Source organism: Mauremys reevesii, linkage group 8, assembly GCF_016161935.1.
Source record: "Mauremys reevesii isolate NIE-2019 linkage group 8, ASM1616193v1, whole genome shotgun sequence".
Taxonomy (NCBI): domain Eukaryota; kingdom Metazoa; phylum Chordata; order Testudines; family Geoemydidae; genus Mauremys; species Mauremys reevesii.
In genome coordinates, this window is record NC_052630.1 from 91,965,216 (window position 1) to 91,988,794 (window position 23,579).

The 23,579-nt window shown below is 38.0% G+C and overlaps 1 protein-coding gene across 1 annotated transcript in view; it reads left to right on the forward strand.

The window, feature by feature from the left end:
- Positions 1–23,579, forward strand: part of LOC120370665 (integrin subunit beta 3 binding protein) — a 52,891-nt gene that overhangs the window by 5,153 nt on the left and 24,159 nt on the right. The window contains 2 exon segments of the mRNA XM_039485710.1: positions 1,112–1,154; positions 7,020–7,158. Of these exon segments, the coding sequence (XP_039341644.1) occupies positions 1,112–1,154; positions 7,020–7,158 (182 nt within the window).

Consider the following 23,579-nt stretch of genomic DNA (forward strand, 5'->3'; position numbering starts at 1 on the left):
TTTAATTCATTTTTTGGATGCCTTCACATTTGAAACTCAGAAATAGTGCCACACTCTAAACAACAGTATACTTTAAATGAGGTCATCTTACTTGCTAATGAGTCAAAACAATCTTTTCCAAGGTGAAATCTGTGCAGTTACATTTTGAAGTAAAGTGCATTTTCCAAAGCTTATTTAATCCGAAATGAATGAGTAAAGTTCTTATAGAATGACTTTATAAATATTTTTATAATTTTCTAGTTACTTTATATAATGCTTTAAGCTATTGTTTAAGATTTAAGAAGGTACTTAAGTTGCAGTTGTCTCTGGGTAAAATAGTCTTAATTTATGTTGACCTTTCTTTCCTTTGAGTATTTAGCCTGCATTCAATAAAATTTTGATGACTGCTCTTTAGAAGACAGCTGTATGATATAAGAATTATAAATATTCAGCTTTCCTTTCCTAGTGTTGTCATTAACAGCTGGGCATCCAGTTCAGCAGAGCAAATTTTGCAGAGAGAGATTGGCATGTTCCTGAATCAGTATAGTGAAGAAGACTAGAAAATAGTTTCTTATGGTTTGGGGACTTGTAAAGACATAGAGCATCTGTTCCCCAGTTAAGTCATAGTCTGGCAGCATTGAATCATGTTAAGAGCTAAAATGATGGGGAGAACTACCTTTTTCACCTTGCTGTATCCATGTTTAAATACTTAATACATTATTTCTACTAATGGCAAAATAATTATAACATCTACCCAGAAGGTATGTAAGTTGGAGTGCACTTGTGTACAGTTATTATAATTATTGGTATTTTGTTTGAAAGAGATTAATACCTGTTTTTAATATATAATCTTGGTTTGAACTGGTAAATACTGAAGAGGTGGATGTTTTTTAGTACAAACACTTGTGTTCCAGCTTCTAAAAAAAACCCTATTTGTCACATGTTCTTTGAATTAGTTAATAAATTTGCTGTATCTGAAATTACTTTCCCTAAAGTAGCATTTAATGCATAGAAGATTTAATACATTCATAACTAGGAAAATATAATTCTTTTAAAACCACAGATAATGGATCTTATTACTAGACATTTTGTATTTGAAGGAGTGTAAAACTTGTCTGTCTTTTGCTTGCAGAGTTAAGAGAGCACTGAAGTTGGAGACCCTTGCAAAAGAAAACGTAAGTACTGTATTCAGTTTTGTGATTGAAATTATATGGAATTTACATAAATACACAGCATTTCATTAGGGTTATGTTATAGCAGATTGGTTGACATTCTACAAAAGTCTCACTAAGGAGAAGAAGTGATTACAAAAAATCTTTGGCATGAAATTATTGTTTTTTGTATACATTTCCTGTCAATAAGTAAAGTATTTATCTGCATGAAGAAATTGGCTATAACTGGAGAAATAGGCATATTTTTGGTTACCTTCACTACTTGTCCAAGAGCTGAATGAATTAGGAGCCTTGTTGAAAGCATTTATTAGAAATTAGCTCCATAATTGTGGAAGCAAATGTTCTGCCATCTAATTGTACATGTAACAATATGGAATTATGATAATGCTATAATCTTCATATTATAAGCTGCAAAATTGAAATGAAAACATTAAAAGCATTTTTATGTCAAGGATATAATTACATCCCTCAGCTAATCTGGCATAATGAAACAATAAAATACTAACGCTGCAATAAATTTCACCACAGTTATCACAATAAAAATAAAATTGTACTGTTGCTATTATTTTTTGTAAATGCAGTCATTGTATAGTCCCAGTGCCAGCATGTCATGACATATGTCGGTTTATTATCTACCCGTACCAACAGGGGGTGTTGCTACAAACACTAACACGGAGGAGTTCATGAGGATGGTAGCCTTAAAGGGAAGGAAAATTAGTGGAAAAGTATATTAGAAAAAATAGCTGGTCAGTAAATGAGCCTCCGGTAAATCTCCACATGGCTATGTCATTTTAGAGAGATTTGTTTATATGTGATACATATTTAGAAGTCTCATTGGTATTTAGCAAAATAGAAACTTGCAATTTTAAAAATTTGCTGGATACTTTTTTATTTAAATAAAGGTGGCAAAATACCGCAGTGGCACTAAAAAAAATCATTAGCAATTTAATTAGCAGTTTAGTGTACCATTACCCAACTTGTTCTGTGCAGAATGCAGCTGTGACTGTAATTTTGCATCTGTTTCTTGGGTCGGAGTAGCATTTTTGTGGATGAGTGGTCCAGCCTGAAATTAAACACAGTTTTTTTTCTACCCTAAAGCTGTTATTTTTCTGAAATGGGAACAAAAGTGTTTTAACAGAGAAGAATTGCATTTCAGACTAGACTGTCCTTCTGCAGCAAAATGACTATAATAAAAGCCTTTGTTTACATCAGCTTCTCAGAATATAATGGGTTAAAATATTCACTTGAAGTCGTTTATATATTGGGGGGCTATCAACTGTAACATGACTATGCAATAAAGTTTTCATTTATATGGCACCTCTCCTCTTGCATAGAGTGCATCCGCATCCCATACTGCTGCTTCTTCTTTGTCTCCCAGAATCATCTCCATGGCCACAAAATGCCAAACGTCTCCCACTATGCCCTCACCTGATGTGACCTCTGCTTTTGTATATAAAAAGTCAGGAATGAGTGGTTAAAACTGTGTAACATTGATATGACATCATAAGAATTTGCCCAGCTGTGCAACAGATCTGGACTCTCTTTCCCTGAAGAGAAACTCTGATTGCCAGAGATATTATCCTGATTGCCACAGAGGTTGTGTGCTGCAGTTAACTCTCTTCCCAGGTAGATACTCAAAGGAGGCTTCCTTCATGTCCAGAAATATGGTGGCTGCAATGTCAGGCATTCAAGGTTAAACAGAGAGGGCCCCTGAGGCTTCAGTGGGGATGCACAGGATCTCCATATTGCAAAACAGTGGATGTAGGTTAGATGCCTGATGTACCCATTGATAGCGTTTTGTAACTAATATTTCTCTGAAAAACTGTCTTTACTGGCAGTAATGGGCTCAGTTCATCTTAATGTGGCAAAAGGTTAGCAGTAGAGTAGCCCAAGGTTTCCTACTAGGATAGGGGTTGTTTAAAATATTAATGAACTGGAAAAAAGGATGCAAAGATGATATACAATTATTAAATTTGCATATGATACAAAATTATTTAGGCTACTCAAAACAATGGAGAAAATTGAGTAATTCAAAGGTATATAGGAAAGCTAGATGAATGAGCACCAAATCAAAATTCATTGTTAATATATACAAGATAATGCAAACTGGAAGAATGAATTAGATCAACTCATAAAAATTGCTGTATTATAAACTAACAGTAACTGCTCAGAAAAAAACCCTGTGTATCACTGTGGGTAGTTCAGTGAAAACTTCAGCTCAGTCTTCAAAGGCAGTCAAAAAAAAAAAAAAAGGCAAACTAAATGTTAGAATGCATAAGGACTGAGATAGAAAGCACTAATTAAAATATGAGGCTATTCTATAGAACAATGTTCCATCATCTGAAATTATGTCCATTTCTAGTCACCCTGTTAAAAAAGGAATTGCAGAAAGAGGAGGAGTCCATATCCAGATAGTAAAATGATGAGAGGCATGGAAAGGCTTTCCTATAAAGATAGATTGAAAGATTGGGACTGTCTAATTTAAGAAGATGAAGAAGAGGGGACAGGATAGAATGTTATTGGGAAGGTAAATTGAGCATTCTTATTTATCCTTTCCTATAACACAAGAGCAAGAGGACAGTCAATGAAATTGAAAGGCGGCATATTTAAAACGGAAAAGGATTTTTTTTTCTTATCCCGCACATAATTATCCTGTGGAACTCATAACCTCACCAACAGCTGCGGGCAAAGGACTTAGAAATAAATAGACATTAATATGCATAATGAGAATATTCATAAAAAAGCTACACAGAGGAAAATATAGGGACATAAACCCATATGTGTCTGTCATAAACCAACCACTGATTGCCTGGAGTTAGGAAGAAACTTCTCCTATGGGCAGGTTGCTACATAATTGACCATTAGGCATTTTGGTACACACCCATCCTCCTTTTTTCATGGTTATTGTCTCTGTAGACTTGTGACAACAAGGATGCTCCCCATAAGAAAGTATCCTTGTCTGAAAAACATTTAAAATCGTGTAAATAAATAAATATTAACTAGTTGATAGTACATGTTATTCTACCCACTGCTGAAATGTATCCGCTTCTCTAAAAGTAGCAGCACTGAATTCCCACACGTGAGAGGCAGGGAGCAGCAAAAGTGTCTTAAAGCCACCTTTGTGCCCTCCTGATCTTGGGCTACTTGAGGGCTGAAGAGGCCCCATGCATAACTTAGACTTAGCACTTTCTCCTTAGACTTTTGTATAGCAGCCCTGCCCCCAAAACAACCCTCCTGCTCCCAGCCTTGCCCCGGTACAGCTCCTATGCCAGTGCATGCAGGACGTTCCTGCACTGGGGAATTCTCCCTTGGCTGGGTCATGGGCTTTCAGGGTATGTCTACACTGCAGCTGGGAGTGAGACTCACAGCCCTGGTAGACCGACTTGAGGGGCTTGAGCTAGCGTGCTAAAAATAGTCATGTGGACATTGAAGCTCTGGTGGAGACTCAAAGTAGCCACCTGAGCTCAAGTCTAGGGGATTGGGTGGGTTTGAGCTTGGGTGACTAGCTCGAGTCTCTGCTGGAGCCACAATGTCCATACTGCTGTTTTTAGCATGCTAGCACGAGTCTGTCTGCCTTGGCTGGGAGGTTCACACCCAGGTGCAGTGTAAACGTATCTCTGGAGCCCTTTATGCTGCTCTGGCTCTTTGTTTCAAGGAGTCAGGGTGAGGTGTGGTTCTTTCGCCAGAAGAACATTTGTGCACAGCAACATTGAACAACATTCAGGATTAAAAGTAAGGAATACTATATTCATTTGAAACTGCAGGGAAATTTAGGTAAGCAAAATACAGATAATCAAGTTGAAATCAGCTTGTACACTACGTAAAGTATCAGAGGATCATTAATGAGCACAAATGGCGAGGACTGTGATTTTATATTTTATCCATGGTGTCAAAACTGTGTAATAGTCATATAGCCCTGTAATTATTTTTTCTATCATTAATGTATGGTGCTTAATTGAAGAGATTATAAACACAATTAGTAAAGTTGCTGTAAACTAATGTGTGAAATTGAAGAAATATTCTGAGTAATGCACAGAAAAAACACAGATGATAGATATTGAGTTTTGTGGTGTACAGTACATTGTAGTGACGAGAGAAGCCTGCTTCCTGTTTTGTGAGCTGTTTTTTATTTGTGAAAGTGTGGATTAACAAAGTTAACTTTCTAAACTAAATTTAACAATTAAAATAACAAAAATGACAAAAAGTACTTTTGGTTTTTATTCTGCCTTTCTGTGAAGGGTTCTTTCTGAAAGCTCTTGTTTCCAAGGAGAGGAAAAAGTTGTGAAATACCTACATAAGGTATTTTTAATGGCTTAAAAATTTAATATGAGAAACTTTTCAGTAAAATATCTATGGGGGAAAAATGGCCTTAGCCAAAATGTCCCTTTCTCTTCACTATTCCAGCACCTGTTGTGCACCAGTCCATTTCCATCTTTTATGTCAGCAATGTGTATAGTAGAGATATCTTGCCTGGTGACTTGAGGTCCTTTGGCATGAAAGCTGCTGGATAGAAGGGAAATATTATTATGCAAATCTTGAAGCTGGCCTTCCAGTTGGTTCAGTGTTTCATTCTTATGGCCCCTTGTTCAATTACTGGGTCAGCTGGTTACTTATTTTACTTTGAAGTTGTCAATATATGATTGTGTGCTGACTGTTACACATGTTGCTTAATACTTAAAATTCAGTCAGAGGTAAAAACTGGTGGTCATTATACCATTTGAAAGTGTCTGGGGGCTTTATATCACTCCTATGGATATAAGAGTGAAATCCTGGCTTCAGTGAAGTGGGAGACTTTCTTTTTAGTGTTGTTTTGAGTTTGATGGTGCCTTTGTGTGTTTCCTTTTTGACCTAGTCATTACTGATGTTACTTGAAGCTGCTATTTCTTCCTTAGTAGGATGCAAATCATCATCAGAACTTAGGTCCTCGATGTACGGGCACATTCCTAATTTCTTGTGTAGTGATAATGCAGTGTAGCTCAATTTTTTTCAGAGTTACAGTTTAACATCTGATCCAGGAAGCAAAATGTATACAGTAGAACCTCCATTCCCAGGCTGTTTGTAACTCTGAGATTCTACTGTACCAGTGACTTCCAGTCAATGTGTTTTCTTCTAACACTTGCAAAAATATTGAACACTAGTTTGGTACACAACTACCTTTAGGTTAGTAATCACATTACTTTAAACTAGAGACTTAATTTTGGTTTTAATTGACCTCTGTTGTCTTAACACTGACTTTTTTCTTTTGTTTTTAGGAAATCAAACACTTGATAAAAATGGTTAAAAATAAGCTAAATCTTTAGTGGAATAAAAAACCTAAAAATTCTGACCATGATTTTGAACCATAACGAATCCTGGTGAGAAAGGAAAGTGCATGCCATAGTAACATCAAATTAACTTATTTTCCCCAATAGGATTAACTTTTAGACTACCTGCTCGAAAGAGGACTTGGCACTCAGTTTAGGCAACTATATCTCTAGGTACCTCGCAAGTTGGACGTGTGTATGAAAGCTGAGAGGTTGACATCTAACAGCTTAATTTGCATGTTTAAGTGCTGTTTGCGTGTACATTTGGGGATGTTTGTAAACGGGGACACTCAAAATTGGGAATCTCTTTGAAAATACGGTTACAACTTGGCCTATACTGCTTGATTAAACATTAGAAAATTGGGCCATTTTAAGACACTGTATGCTGACTGGTTCTGGGAGCAATGTGTAGTCCTCCGTAACAGGAAGTGTGGAGGCTGTAATTATGAAGCACTGAGAATGGAAATTGGAGGGAGGGATTGGAATTGTCAGGGTTACATAAGGGGTATGGAAGGATCTCCCTATGAACCAACATTTATTTATTCTTTTTTTAATCTTTGTTTAGCCACATGAAGCAACACCTTTGAAGACCAGAAAGAAAAATTTAAGCTCATATTCACCAACAACAGGAACATGCCAAATCAGTGCATTTTCATCTCCCACGAGTCATAATGTACAAAAGCTCGGAAATGGTCTATCAAATGGTTAGTTGAACATTCTCTTTTACTTATTGCAAAAAATTTCTTGTTATTGGTTAAATCAGGGTCTTGATTTAGCAATTTATGTCTCATCTGGTATGTCTGATTTCTTTTTTCTCTTAAGAAGTTTTGAACTTTATGGTGAAATCCAACATTTTAGGGCTCTTATCACATAAATGTAAGCTTTTGAGGTAATTATGATGACCATTCTGTAGAAGGCTTTTCTTTTCTTTGTTCAATATAGAACCACTAGCATGTATGGGGGCAACTCCATTCCTTCCTGGAATTAGACCAACTTTTGCCCACAATGAAATTTTGCCCATTCTCTCTCTCCAACTCCCAGTTTTCATTTAAAGTGACAGTGTGTACTATTTTTCTGAATTAAAGGGAGCATATATTTTGGAGTTGCTGCATATTACCTGAGAATGTTATAAAAGAAATCATGTTTTAATAATCTGGAAGGCAGTGTAATCTAGTGGTTAGAATAGAGGAGCTGTATTCCCAGTTCTACCACTGAGCTTGGCAAGTAATTTAACCTTTTCTATATGTCAGTTTGCCTGTCAGTAAAATGGGTGTAGTACGTGCTTCTCTTGTGGGGTTTTGAGTCTTTATGAATATTTGAAAGGTGCTTTGGTATCCTCTGATCAAAGGTGATATAGAAGTCAGGGTGGATTTGATTTAAATCACTAGTCAGGAAGACTCAATTTAATTGTGGATTTCTACATAAAAGTGCATTCTTGTGAAGAATATTTATTAAGGTTATAACAACTAACAACTCAGAGATAGATGAGACCCAAACTGGGTCTCTTTTACAGCCTGCTGCCATTATAGGTTTTCCCTTCTAGTGAGAGAATGGTATGGTAGATCTCAAATCAATGAAGGCTACCCTCAGAAAGACCTCAAGACTTCTGGAATATGCTGCTCAAACAGTTTCACTTTTGTTTCTACTGCCTGTCCCTCCCTTCTCACATTTATCTACAGACTACTTCTTGTCCAGATCTATTCCGCCCCCAACAATCTTCTATTCATTGAACTTTTGCACTTTTAGATGGAGGTAAGGGATTGATTGTCTACACAAATTTGCAGAGGGACAGTAGGGTTGAGGTCTGTTATTTCTCATGTCTGTATATTTATTTATTTATTTATTTAAAAACATTTTTGCTGTTAACAAACATGTTATCTCTGGAGACACAAATCCACAGTTTGAGAACTGCAAAACTAAGCATCTCTGATAGTATCTTCTAGCCTGAGCACTGAATCCCATTGGGTAGATAGAAAGATTAATCTAAATAATCTATACAGAAGCCCCTGGAACCCGATAAGATTGGGTCCCTAATCCATGAACTACTGGAACTCATTTACAAAACTTTTCTTAAACATTGCATGAATATATTGTCTCATACTCTAAAATTAGAATTTATAATCCCTATTCCATGATGAGATATCTTTGAGCTATAATGTATCTTAATTAAAACTATTTTTAGATAGGTTTTGTCCTCAAAAAACATTTTATCAAAAAATCCAATTTGAATCAAAACACATCTGATTTTTTTATTTAAAAAAAAATCATGGGTTTTTATCCACCCTAATAGAAGTACAGTGAATTAAGTCTACTCCTGTGCTTTCTTTCATGTATCTGCTGGCTAGGTAAGTGGTGTAGGGTTTTGGTTTTGTGGAAGATTGGTCCACCTTTTGTGGGGAGTAGGGCTGTATAGTTTGGATGGCCTCCACCTTAGTAGAACAGGGACTAATCTCCTTGGGGACAGGCAGACTAGAGTATTCAGGAGAGTGTTAAACTAATAACAAAAGGGAAGGGTAAAAAAGAGAGAAGATGTGAGCACTCGGTATAAAATTGAGATGCTCAGAATGAAATCACGAAGCCTTAGGACATGAAGAGAAGAAATTCTTGAATTGCCTGTGCTAAGAGCAACGCTAGGAGCCTGGGTAACAACAAGAGGACCTGGAATTGCTCATTTACTAGCATAAATTTGATCTAGTTGGTATTTCTGAAACCTGGTGGGATTATTTGCATGAATAGAAAGTTCAAATCAATTATTATCACCCATTTAGGAAGGATCGAGTAGGCAAAAGGGGAAGGGGAGTGGCACTGTATGTCAGAAATCGCATTACCTGTTTCTAAGTCACAGATAACTCGGAAGAAAATGATCTTGACTGCTTATGGATCAATTCCCGAACAGATCATGTACAAGATGGGGTATTAGTTGGTGTCTGCTACCAACCATCAGATCACACTAGGGAATAGGATGACCACCTCCTAATTCACTTATCTATAATGTATAGGGGGGAAAACTGTGTGAACATAGGGGACTTGAATTTGAGTGACATATTTTGGAAGTCTCATGCTGTAATTACTAAAACATCCGTGGAATTTCTAAACATTATAGATATTTCTTAACTCTAAAAGTGTTGCAGCCGACATGGGGGAATTCTTTATTAGACCTGGTTAGTTTGACAGGAACTAATCACAGAACTAAAGCTTAATGATAGCTTAGGTATGAGTGATCATGACTTGATAACATTTAAGATGTGCATGCAGAATACAATCCAGACTGGTAATTTCTATACTTGGTGCTTTAATAGGACCAATTTCACAAAGCTGAAAACAGTTATGAGCCTGATCAGCTAGGAGAGAGGATTTAATCGGAAAAAAAATTGTATGATGCTTGGGAATCATTTCAGAACACCCTATTCGATGCCTAAAAAGCCACAATCCCACAATGGAGGAAGAAGGCTGTGCTGATTTAAAAAAACAACCTGGTTTAGAGCGGAAGTGAAGACAGCTGTAAAATATAAAACAACAAATTGAAGAAAGGGAAAGTTGATCGTAATCAGAAGTTAGTAATTGTAGAAAATCGCTAAGGAAAGAAAAGGGATACAAGGCAAAACTTATGGCGAGCAGGACAATAAGGAGTTTTTAAAATATATTAGAAACAAAGAGAATGGCATTGGTCCATTATTAGATGCAAATGGTAGAATTAACAATAATAATGCAGAAAAGGCAGAAGTTTTCAATCAGTATTTCTGTTCTGTATTTGTAGTCTCATCATATGGTGATATAATACTCTTTCCATTCCACTAGTATCTCTGGAGGATGTTAAACAGAAGCTACTAAAGTTAGACATTTTTAAATCAGCAGGTCTCGATAACATGCATCCAAGAGTTTTAAAAGAGCTGGTTGAGGAGCTCACTGGACCATTAATATTGATTTTCAATAAGTCTTGGAGCACTGAGGAAGTTCCAGAAGACTTGAAAAAAGCTAATGTTGTGCCAATTTTTAAAAAGGATAAACAGGATGACTCGCATAATTATAGGCCTGTCAGCCTGACATTGATTTGAGGAAGATAATGGAGCAGCTGATACAAGACTTGATTAAGAAAAAATTAAAGGAGATTAATTTATGCTAATCAACATGGGTTTATGGAAAATAGTTCCTGTCAAACTAACTTGGTATCTTTTTTTTGATGAGATTACAAGTTTGGTCGATAAAGGTAACACTGTTGATATAATAAACTTAGACCTCTGTAAGGCATTTGACTTGATACCACGTGTCATTTTGATTATAAAACTAGAATGATATAAAATTAATATGGCACACACTAAATGGATTAAAAACTGGCAAACTGATAGGTCTCAAAATGTAATTGTAAATGGGGGGTCATCAAGTGGATGTATTTCCAGTGAGGTCCTGCAGGGATCGGTTCTTGGCCCTATGCTATTTAACGTCGTTAAAAGAAAATCATCACTGATAAAGTTTGCAGATGACACAAAATTAGGAGAGTGGTAAATAATGAAGAGACAGGTCACTGATTCAGAGTGATCTGGATCACCTGGTAAACTGGACAAAAGCAAACTATATGCGTTTTAACACTGCTAAAAGTAAATGTATACATCTAGGAACAAAGAATGTAGACCATCCTTACAAGATGGGAGACGCTATTCTGGGGAGCAGTGACTCAAAAAAGGTTTGGCTGTTGTGGTGGATAATCAGCTGAACGTGAGTTCCCAGCGTGACTCTGTGGCCAAAAAAGCTAATGTGATCCTGGGATGCATAAACAGGAATCTCGAGGAGAAGAAGAGAAATTATTTTACCTCAGTATCTGATGCTGGTTTGGCATGATTTGTTCTTGGTAAATCCATGCTTGTTGCTAGTGATTACCCCATCATCCTCCAGGTATTCGCAAACTAAATGTTTTATACACTGATCTAGTAGCTTCCCGGGTATCAAAGTCAGGCTGACTGGTCTATAGTTCTCCAGCTCCTCCTTTTCTCCTTTTTTTAAAGATGGACACTACATTAGCCCTTCTTCAGTCTTCTGGGACCTCTCCTCTCATCCGTGAGTTTGCAAATATTATTGCCAGTAGCTCAGAAATTTCTTCAGCTAATTCCTTCAGTACCCTTAGGTGAATAACATCTGACTCTGCTGATTTGAATTCATTCAAATTGATCAGAAGATCTGATGTATTCTGTACTTATCCTGATCTGCATCTCTTCCTCTTTATTGTCTATGGTAACTTCGCTAGTTGCCCGATCACATGTTCTTTTTGGCAGAAACTGAAGCAAAGTAGGCATTAAGCAGCTCTGCCTTCCTATCATCTTCCGTTACCAGCTCACCTTCTCTGTTGAACAGTGGACCCACACCATCCTTGATCTTTCTTTTTTGTCTGACATATTTGAAGAACCCCTTCTTGTTGTTTTGACAGTGAGGGCAATTAGCCATTACAAGGGTCCTGGTAGATTCATAGACTCTACCAGGGTTAGCAGAGACTACAAGGGTCATCTAGTCTAACCCTCCCTGGATTCTCCATCACTGACAATTGTTAAATCAAGATTGGATGTTTTTCTTAAAGATCTGCTCTAGGAATTATTTGAGGAAGTTCTATCGCCTGTGTTATACAGGAAGTCAGACTAGATGATCACAATAGTCCCTTCTGGCCTTGGAATCTATGAATCTATTAATATTTGTCATTGTTTCCACAGTCATATTAATTAACTGTGTTTTAATTATGCTAATACAGTACCCAAAGATCATTAGCTATCAGAACAGTTGTCTTTACTTTATATTTTGAGTACATAAGTATTACCAATTAGCCCCAGAAGATATAGCCATTCACTTCCAAGATCCTTGTAGAGTTAAAAACTCTTGTAGTATATTTTCAGAAGGCCAATCTCTTTTTTGTGGTTACAAGTCTGCTTACTAGTTCTGCTAAACGTTTTTGGTAGCAAATCAGACAGAAGCAAAATTACTCTATTTTGACCAAGTTTATTTCCCTTTATGTGCTCCCATTAGTATGGACAAGTGTTTGAGTCTGCCTCACCAAAATATCATGCAGGCAGAAGCCAGTCCAGTTGCTTGATTTTTGTGTCCAGGTCTTCCTCTCAGCTTGCTGCTGGGCATCCCCAGTTGTCCTCCTGACTTAATGGAAGCAGCTAAAGCTGGTGTCTTTGTGATGAAGTATCATCTTTCTTTAAAGCCTCAGTGGAATTCCACAACAACATGGAACAGGAAATTAAAGAAAACATCCTCCCAGAAAAAGCCAGAGGAGGGCGAAAAAATATTCTTTTTGCAGCTTTCATCAGCTGAATCCCTTCTACCCATCTTGCCCTCCCACTCCCCACAAGCTTGTGCTCTATTCAGGTCTAAGCAATGGCAGGAGCAGCTCCTAACTGGGTGACCATGCTCTGGTTTTCTCCACTCAATGGTAGTGGCTCGATAACTGGAAGGGTGATAACTCTCTCATCCCTATTTTCATACCCACAGGTTCTCCGCACTCTACCCATCAGTCTGGCATTGGTCCAAAGACCTTCCTGAAAATAACTGTGAGCAGCGTGAGTCAGGAACCCTTTATTATCCTCCCTATATTCAACAGAGGAGCAGGTGGAGTGCTGAATTCCTTCCTCTCAATTGGCTGTACAGCTCTCACAATATGAGGGTCTACTTCAGGACCCCTCTACCTCTACAAAACTACAAATGCCATCTGCAGATTCGGGGTGTGGAGCCCAGTATTCATCAGTTTGTTCAAGGAACACTGTCCCCATGGGAATAAAAGCTCCACATCCACATCTACTGAGTTGTCATGCTTGAAGCAAAGTGTCTGTGCCAGAGCCCTCTCTTTGTGGGAGAATGATCTCATTACTGGGAGGTCTTCAACAAAGCAGTTGGCCTCTTAGCTGGCTACTTCATGTGGAGATGCAGCTCCCTAGTTTTCAGATAAAGAGAGCCAATACCTAGACCCCCAGGCCACAGGATAACTTCTCCATGTCCTAGGAAAGGGATGTAGCTTATTCCTTCTTTCCCCACCCTTGACATGTGGGTTTTGAAGAAAACAGGCATCAGTACCTCTCATAGCTTGAGTGGCCAAGGTGGGCCTATTTCACAGACCTCTAGCTGTCCTGAGGTCTAGGCCTCCACTTACTAGAACCAAAGGCTGCCGACATCAGGAGCCCTGCCCTTCACCTTGACCTTTATCCTCCTTAACTTCATGAACATTCCCTCCTGTCTAAACTAAGTCAGGGACCTCATCATCTCAATTCCTGAAAAGATACTTCTCTGCTTATTATGGGGTGTAGCCTGTCTTCTTGGTATAGGTCCCACAGGATCTCCACTATCCCTTCCATTCTGCAGTTCTTCCAGAATTCCTTTGAAAAATATCTGCTAGCCCTGTAAAATACAGGTCACTCTTGCGGGGGTCTATAGGAGGTTTCCCTGTCGAGTTCTACTCCATTGTAACCCAGTTGGTTCCTCAAGGCAGTTACCTTGTCCCTTTGTTAACTACTTGATTCTCCTTGAAGCCTAAAACTAGTGCTAAATGCTCTCTGCTTGGACCCTTTTGAATCCACCTTCACTATTCTTCTCTTTCTCATCCCTATGGTGGAAAGTAGCCTTTCTAGTGGCCAGCACTTGGCCCAGAGAGTTGGGGAGCTCCCAGCCTTGGTTTATAATCTGCATGTTAGAGCTAAGTGGAAATCTTTTCCCATCCCGTGAAAGTTTTGAGATTTCGAAAATGTTTCTCATTCCCATTCATCAGGATGAAATTGAGACCTTTTGAAATTTCTCCAAAAAAATGAAGCACAGACACCCCCCCTGAATCGCCAGTAGCCCAGGTGGTAGACCCAGGTTTAAGCTACTGCTTCAAATCAAGCAAAGGATGTCCCACAGCCCAGATGAGTACCCTAACCACCAGGCAATGGCAATTCTAGTGTGGGTGGGTCTCTCTCTCTCTCTCTTCTTTGAGACCAGAAATCCCATCCTGGACCCAAGAAACCTTCCCGATGAAGTTTCTCCCAAACTGACATAGTTCTGTGAAAAGTTTAGTGTAAAAGGAGCCATAACTACCTTTTTCTGCATTCATATAGCTACAAATTGGTGTCAAATACTGACTGCTGCATCCCATCCTTTCAACCAACTGCTTCTCTTTCTCCCTAGACATTTTACACTTATTTTAAATGTTTTAGGATTTTACTAGGCCTTTGATTGGCAAGTTTTCAGAAGGGTCCTTCCAAGACAGCTCTTGGGAGGTCTACTCACCCCAACCAGCTCTGTCTGGTGTTCTTTACCCACTTCCTTCTGTCAGTTTCTTCCTTCTTGCCACTTTATGGCGAAGCTAGATTGGGTTTAGCTAGTTACTCCTTCTCTCCCTGAATGTGGTCATTGCTAGTCAGATTCGTTTGTCCATAATGGCAGTAGTCATTTCACGGAAAAGCAGATTTCTCGTACCTTGGTCATTGTTTTCCATGATGTGGCAGCACTGGTATGTACACCAACCTAGTCGGGAATCAGGCTCGGGCAAAATGACTAGATAATCAGGGTAATGTATACTAACCATAATAGTGCTCCAGCTTTGGTCTTCTTAACATGGGAAACTTGCCTGCACCCTGGGAGGAAAAGGAAGTGGGATAGAAATCCTGTGTCCTAATGGCTACATCTTGATAGACTGATAGATGAGGAGGACTCATCTGTTTCCAGTGTTGCCATGTCTTAGAAAGCAACGAACAAAGAGGAATCTGTTCTTGTGAGCACAGAAATGCAGTTGCAGATTTTGTGGGTGCCTGCAGATAATGAAAATGTGCCTCAGCCTTGTTGAATATATACCCCAGAAGGTTAATACATTAATTTTATACCTGATGTTAGCATTATATGCAGCTTTAGAATCTTTCAAAAATTCAACAGGCTGGGGCTTTTAAAATATGCAATATTATTGACTAGCCCATTGTGTATGCATTTACGTTTTTGAACAGCTCTTTCATTTGGATGTCGACAAATACCTTCATCAATTCATACATAAATGTGTCTGTCTGTACTGCAGGTGTTAAACAATTTTCTGCAGAGCTGCAGAACTCGAAGTGTGCATTATACATCTCTTTTTATAAAAAGGAAAAAATGCCTTGAGGACTAAAATGCTTGTGTATTGAGATGTCAATGGGAAAGGTGAGCCTGTACTGTATTTCCATACTGAAATTAAATATGGACATAAGGGAACATTCTTTGGGGTCATAAAAAGACTGATCACATGTTCACAGCTGACATTTAGATGGATAATTATTCAGTAATGGAGCACTAACTACCTTTTTCTACATTCATATAGCTACAAAATGGGGGCAAAGTCTGACTGCTGCATCACATCCTTTCAGCAGACTGCTTCTCTCTCCCTAAAGACATTTCAAATTTTATTTTAAATGTTTTAGGATTTTACTAAGTAATGCAAGAATACAACAATAGAGAATTGTATTACAAAATGTATTTTATTAGCTATAAAGACTTTCCTATTTACACCATACAAAGTACAAGAAGTTCCATATATAAATGCTGTCTATTTGAGAACACAGTAAATATTGTTTTTCCTTTGAATAAGAGTGACTAAGTAAAGCCCTCAAGAAGTCTAAATGCCTAGAGCATGGTACAGTTGGTTAAAAGTATACTGTATTTTTCAGAATCTAAACACCCTGATGTAAGTACACATTTATGATGTCAAGAATTCATTGTTGCAATGCTCTGGTGGGCTGCCTGATAACTTACGTGTGCATTGGCAGAATACGTTGAAGTACATGGCCCATTTATTACATTCTAAATAAATGATATGATCCCTTCTTCAGTTCCTCTTCCTTAATAGCTAGTATATTTTTTAAGATTCATTTTTAAATTAATTTACTAATTTTCAAATGTACTTAGGGTTCAGCTCTTCTACGTCACTGGTCCAGTGGTAATTTCAGTCTCATAACTGATGGTTAATTTGGTACAAGTACTTAAATTTAAATTTTAAATAACTTGGGGATAGGGCCCTCAGCTATTGTAGTGGAACAACTTAAACTTTTATAGCACTTTGTCATGCTGAGGAATCTCAAAACGCTTTACAAAATATTAAAATTAAAACTTAATCCATCCTACAGCGCTAATACTTACATGCAATAATTTAAAAGCCAGTGAAAAGAAGTGAAAGTACTTAACATTTAGACTGAATCAAGGGGAAGGTGGGGCTATTTCTAATGTCAAAAAGGTGATATATAATAGCTAAGGGTGAAATCCACCCCAGTGCAGTGGGCCTGCACTGGTACCTATGCACCTCTTAAACCCCACATTAAGGTCCCACAGCTTGCTGTAACCCCTCTGCCCTAGAATGTATTCCACCTTACAGAGGCAATGAGACACTGTAATATACTTTGGGAATGAAGCTGTACGTGTTGAGGTAGGGGTAGGTATTGTAAGAACTAAGTGAAAATGCTTCTTTATTAAATTGTTTTGTTAAAAATAATACTGATTTTTATTATTTTTGGAAATAGAAGAACTAGGCATTGTATTTGATAGGGTCTGCTGACCTGTAAGTGCTGAGGACACTAAAATTGACTGACATATTACAGGCGCTTCTAAGGGTACGTTTACACTACCCGCCGGATCAGGGATCGATTTATCGCGTGTAGTGTAGACGCGATAAATCGATCCCCGATTGCTCTCCCATCAACTGCTGAACTCCAGCAGTGCGAGAGGCAGAAGCAAAGTCGACGGGGGAGCCGTGGCCGTCAATCCCGCCCCACGAGGATGCATAGTAAGTAATTTTAATTCGATCTAAGGTACGTCAACTTCAGCTACGCTATTCTCATAGCTGAAGTTGTGTATCTTAGATCGGTCAACACCTCTCCCACCCCATGTAGACCAGGCCTAAGGCATCCATTGACATAACCAAGTTTAAAAAAACCAGCTATCCTATATCAGAGAATAATAGCATGCATCACACTTGCATCATCTCCTCTTAATGAATGGCCATTGCAGAGAAACTAAATGAATTCTTTGCATCGGTCTTCATTCTTGAGGATCTGGGGGAGATTCCCAAACCTGAGCTATTCTTTTTGGGTGACAGATCTGAGGAACTGTCCCAAATTGAGGTGTCATTAGAGGAGGATTTGGAACAAATTGATAAACTAAACAGTAATAAGTCTCCAGGACCTGATGGTATTCGGGGGGAGGGATAGTTCAGTGGTTTGAGCATTGGCCTGCTAAACTCAGGGTTGTGAGTTCAATCCTTGAGGAGGCCACTTAGGGATCTGGCGCAAAAATCAGTACTTGGTCCTGCTAGTGAAGGCAGGGGGCTGGACTCAATGACCTTTCAAGGTCCCTTCCAGTTCTAGGAGATAGATATATCTCCAATTATTATTATTATTTTTTTATTAAGAGTTCTGAAGGAACTCAAATGTGAAATTGCAGGACTACTAACTGTCATCAGCTTCTGTACCAAATGACTGGGGGATAGCTAATGTGATGCCAATTTTTAAAAAGGGCTCCAGAGGTGACCCTGGCAACTACAGGCCAGTAAGCCTCACTTTAGTATCAGGCAAATTGGTTGAAACTATCATAAAGAACAAAATTTGTCAGACACATAGATGAACATAATTTGTTGGGAAATAATCAACATGGTTTTTGTAAAGGGAAATCATGCCTCAGCAATCTACTAGAATTCTTTGAGGGGGTCAACAAGCATGCGGACAAAGGAAATCCAGTGGATATAGTGTATTTAGATTTTCAGAAAGTTTTTGACAAGGTCCATCACAAAAGGCTCTTAAGCAAAATAAGTGGTCATGGGATAAGAGGGAAAGTTCTCTCATGGATTGGTAACTGGTTAAAGATAGGAAACAAAGGGTAGGAATAAATGGTCAGTTTTCAGAATGGAGAGAGGTAAATAGTGGTGTTCCCCAGGGATCTGTACTGGGCCCAGTCCTATTTAACATATTCATAAACGATCTGGAAAAAGGGGTAAACAGTGAGGTGGCAAAATTTGCAGATGATACAAAACTGCTCAAGATAGTTAAGTGCCATGCAGACTGCGAAGAGCTACAAAAGGATCTCACAAAACTGGGTGACTGGACAACAAAATGGCAGATGAAATTTAATGTTGATAAATGCAAAGTAATGCACATTGGAAAACATAATCCTAACTATACATATACAATGATAGGTCTAAATTAGCTGGCACCACTCAAGAAAGAGATCTTGGAGTCACTGTGGATAGTTCTCTGAAATCATCCACTCAATGTGCAGCGGTAGTCAAAAAAAGCGAACAGAATGTTGGGAATCATCAAGAAAGGGATAGCTAATAAGACAGAAAATATCATATTGCCTCTATATAAATCCATAATATGCCCATACTTTGAATACTGCATGCAGATGTGGTTGCCCCATGTCAAAAAGATATATTGGAATTGGAAAAGGTTCAGAAAAGGGCAACAAAAATGATTAGGGGTATAGAACAGCTTCCGTATGAGGAGAGATTAATAAGACTGGGACTTTTAAGCTTGGAAAAGAAGCAGCTAAGGGGGGGGATATGATAGAGGTCTATAAAATCGTGAGTGGTATAGAGAAAGTAAATAAGGAAGTGTTATTTACTATTCATAAGACACGAACAAGGGGCACCAAATGAAATTAATACATAGCAGATTTAAAACAAACACAAGAAAATATTTTTTCACGCAACGCACTGTCAACATGTGGAACTCCTTGCCAGAGGGTGTTGTGAAGGCCAGTACTATAATGGGGTTCAAAAGGAAGCTAGATAGATTCATGGAAGATAGGTCCATCAGTGGCTATTAGCCAGGATGGGCAGGAATGGTGTCCCTAGCCTCTGTTTGCCAGAAGTTGGGATTGGGTGACAGGGCATGGATCACTTGATGATAACCTGTCTGTTCATTCCCTTTGGGGCACCTGCCATTGCCTCTGTCAAAGGACAGGATACTGGGCTTGATGGACCTTTGGTCTGATCCAGTATGGCCGTTCTTATGTTCTTAATGGCAGATACAAGGGATAATTTAATCATGACTGCTTATTTTGCTCAATTCCAACTGATTTGGAAAAGAAAGTCCAATAATTAGGAGAGCCTAAACAAGGAGAAATCTTACATTGCACCCAAAAGTGACAAGGATTGGCTTTGATGGATATTTGTTGGGAGCAAATTCCAGAGCCAAGGGCTCACAGTTGAGAAGGCACTACTCTGTACAATGCCTTCGAGTTCAGCCTTTGGGACAGACAGCTGAAGTCTTCCACTAGTCTGCAAGTATAGTAATGGGACACAGAGGGAGAGTTGGTCTCTGATTGTAGCTGAAATTTAAGCCATTGTGATGTGTAACTTAGAAGCTGCCTATGTAGGCTGTATGGAGCAGAGTACCACTATCATGAGTTACAACTCATGATAGTTGGCTCACTGCCAGAAGGCTTTTATGCTGTGTGGTTTTATATATATATATTTATAATATTTCTGATATAATCTGTAGTTCCCTGAAAGGACTTGTTATATTCAACAAGAAAAAACTCTTTGCTCTTGGGCCACAAGTCACTATAGACTTCTTATCCTCCCTCTTCCTCCCCCCCCGCCCCCTCCAAAAAAACAAAAAAAACCCAGTCAAATAGAAAAAGAGAAGAGAGGATTTGAGTCTGTAAATAGAAGCTCTGAATTTGTACATGAAGCAAAACCTATTGAAGTCATATGGATTTGAACTTGTTTTTCCTGAACTTAAATCTAGCTTAAATTTTCTTATATTTTTATTAGGGCTGTCGACTAATTGCAGTTAACTCACGCAATTAACTCAAAAAAATTAAACATGATTAAAAAAATTAATCACGATTAATCGCAGTTTTAATCGCATTGTTAAACAATAAAATACCATTTGAAATGTATTAAATATTTTGGATGTTTTTATATGTTTTTATATATTTTCATATCTATTGTATTCTGTATGGTAATTCAAATCAGTGTATATTATTTTTTATTACAAATATTTGAACTGTAAATAATATAGTATTTTTCAGTTCAGCTCATACAAGTACTATAGTGCAATCTCTTTGTTGTGAAAGTGCAACTTTCAAATGTAGATTTTTTCGTTATGTAACTGCTCTCAAAAACAAAACAATGTAAAACTTCAGAGCCTACAAGTCCACTCAGTCCTACTTCTTGTTCAGCCAATTGCTAAGATAAACCAGTTTCTTACATTTACAGGCAATAATGCTGCCCTCTTCTTATTTACAATGTCACCAGAAAGTGAGATCTGGCATTTGCATGGCACTTTTGTAGCTGGCATTGCAAGGTATTTACATGCCAGATATGCTAAACATTCGTATGTCCCATCATGCTTCAGCCACCATTCCAAAGGACATGCTTCCATGCCGATGACACTCATTAAAAAAATTGTGTTAATTAAATTTGTGACTGAACTCCCTGGGGGAGAATTGTATGTCCCCTGCTCTGTGTTTTACCTGCATTCTGCCATGTATTTTATGTTATAGCAGTCTCAGATGATGATCCAGCAAATGTTGTTCATTATGAGAAAACTTTCACTGCAGATTTGACAAAACGCAAAGAAGGTACCAATGTGAGATTTCTAAAGATAGCTACAGCACTCGACCCAAGGTTTAAGAATCTAAAGTGCTTTCCAAAATCTGGAGGGACGAGGCGTAGAGCATGCTTTCAGAAGTCTTAAAAGAGCAACACTCCGATGTGGAAACTACAGAACCCGAACCACCAAAAAAGAAAATCAACCTTGAGCTGGTGGCATCTGACTCAGATAATGAAAATGAACATGCATCGGTCCGCACTGCTTTGGATTGTTATCGAGCAGAACCTGTCATCAGCATGGACGCATGTCCCTTGGAATGGTGGATGAAGCATGAAAGGACATATGAATCTTTAGCGCATCTGGCACGTAAATATCTTGCGACACTGGCTACACCAGTGCCATGAGAACTCCTGTTCTCACTTTCAGGTGACACTGTAAACAAGAAGATGGCAGCATTATCTCCTGCAAATGTAAAAAAAATTTTTGTCTGAGTGATTGGCCGAACAAAAAGTATTTTTGAATGCCGTTTTTTTGTGTGTGCATAATTCTACATTTATAAGATCAACTTTCATGATAAAGAGATTTCACTACAGTACTTGTATTAGGTGAATTGAAAAATACTATTTTTGGGGTTTTTTTACAGTGCAAATAATACTTGTAATCAAAAATAAATATAAAGTGAGTACTGTACACTTCATATTCTGTGTTGTAATTGAAATAAATATATTTGAAAAATCCAAAAATATTTAAATAAATGGTATTCTATTACTGTTTTACAGTGCAATTAATCACAGTTAATTTTTTTTAATTGCTTGACAGCCCTAATTTTTATGGCTTTTTCTTCTTCTCTGTCAGATCCTTCCTTAAAACTTGATCCTTCCACTTATTCTTCTATCACTAGTTTCCTTTCCAGGGCTGTCTGCTGCCACTCTCACACTAATCCTTTTATAATCTGTGTTGTATCAATCTGGTTTACATGATAAGATCCTTTGCGCAGGGCCTTTTTTCTTGTGCACATGTAAAATGCTATGTACTTCTAAGGCACTATGTAAATAACAAAACTAAATCTCTGAACTAAAAGTTAATGTTGTGGTTCATAGTGATGATAGTCACTAATATGGTTGAAGATATGATAAAAAAACTAGGTCTCACTTTTTATCCTTTTGTAAATGTGCTTTAAGCCATATTTATATTTTAAATAATGTATTCACTGTCTGAGCAGTCAGGTCAGCTGACATAACGTGAATGGCAGGGAAGAGAGATCTCTGTTGCCATTTAGTACAATTTTTCTATTGGAGCACCATCCCCCCCGTCACCTGTCAGAGGACAATCGGAAGCGAAGACACTATTTTATCTGGATAGAATTTCATTTTTGTAGGGACTCTGACTCAAAGACAACACTGTATTGGGTCTGGTTGTTTGAGAGCTTTCTGGCTTTGAGAACTTTTGATCCTCATGCAATTATTTCTTTGTTATGAAAGCATCATGGTGGGTTTCTATAAAATCTTCAGAATAAATCAGTGGTGAAGGGGAGAGAATAATCATCCAGCTCCTCGCTTGCTGTGCACCTGAAGTGCATGGAAGTGAAATTTAAACACAGTAAAGATGGACTGTATATTTTGCCATCCCTGTAATAAAATCTCACGGGAAATATCTTCATACAGTGATTCCTGGCGCTCAGGCTAGGAACTTTACATATAATATTTGATTAAGGCTGGCTTTTTGTCCCTCAATATAAGTATGCAGTATGTTTCTTGACATTTATATATGGCTATCAGAATATCTCCAGCAGATACGAATCAAGAAGCAGTAGATTTAGTTTAGTAGTACAATAGCTTTCTAAATTCTTGTCCATTTGATTGTTCAGTTGAAAAACTTTTTTCAAGTTAAATTGATCTGAATATACACCAATCTAAAGCTCGTGATCTATAATTGCTCAGCTGGCATCACTGTATAGGCCATACAGATTTCTTACCCAAAAGGCAGTTTCTTTTCTTTGCACCACATTTGAATTCAAGTTTAATTAGCAAAGCCATAGCAATGGAGTTTTGTGGTGATTCCCTCTCTCATCCCATTTTCTGACAGAAAGATGCAAATATTCTAACAATCTGTACATGGAAATACAGAAATATGACTTGTTCACACCCTGTCATATGACAGGCACTTGGCTAGAATACTGTAATATCAATGTACTATGTGAGAGCATTTGGAAAGAAGTTGCACTGTCTCCTTTTAGTCGCATGCAAGATGGGGTTCAGGGTAGAGGCCAATGCTTTCTGTTTGTTAAATAAGGTGGAGGTTTTACTTCTCAGTCATACCAGTGCTTTGTAGGTAACAATTTTTCTCCAACATGCTGCATTTTGAAAAATATTCTTAAACAAGATGTTCAACAGTTTTTGATCTTTTAATTTCTGACAGAATCATACCAAATTCTAGTCACTGATACTGTAGTTCCAAATTGTCTACATCTAAAAGCTACAGAAGCCACTGAGGTGACAAATTAAAAAAAAAAAAAAAGTTTGTGTGTTTGTTCATGGGGCAGTCATCCTTGTTTCATAAGCAAGCTGTTTTTAAGAGATTTCTCTGTAGTGAGGATG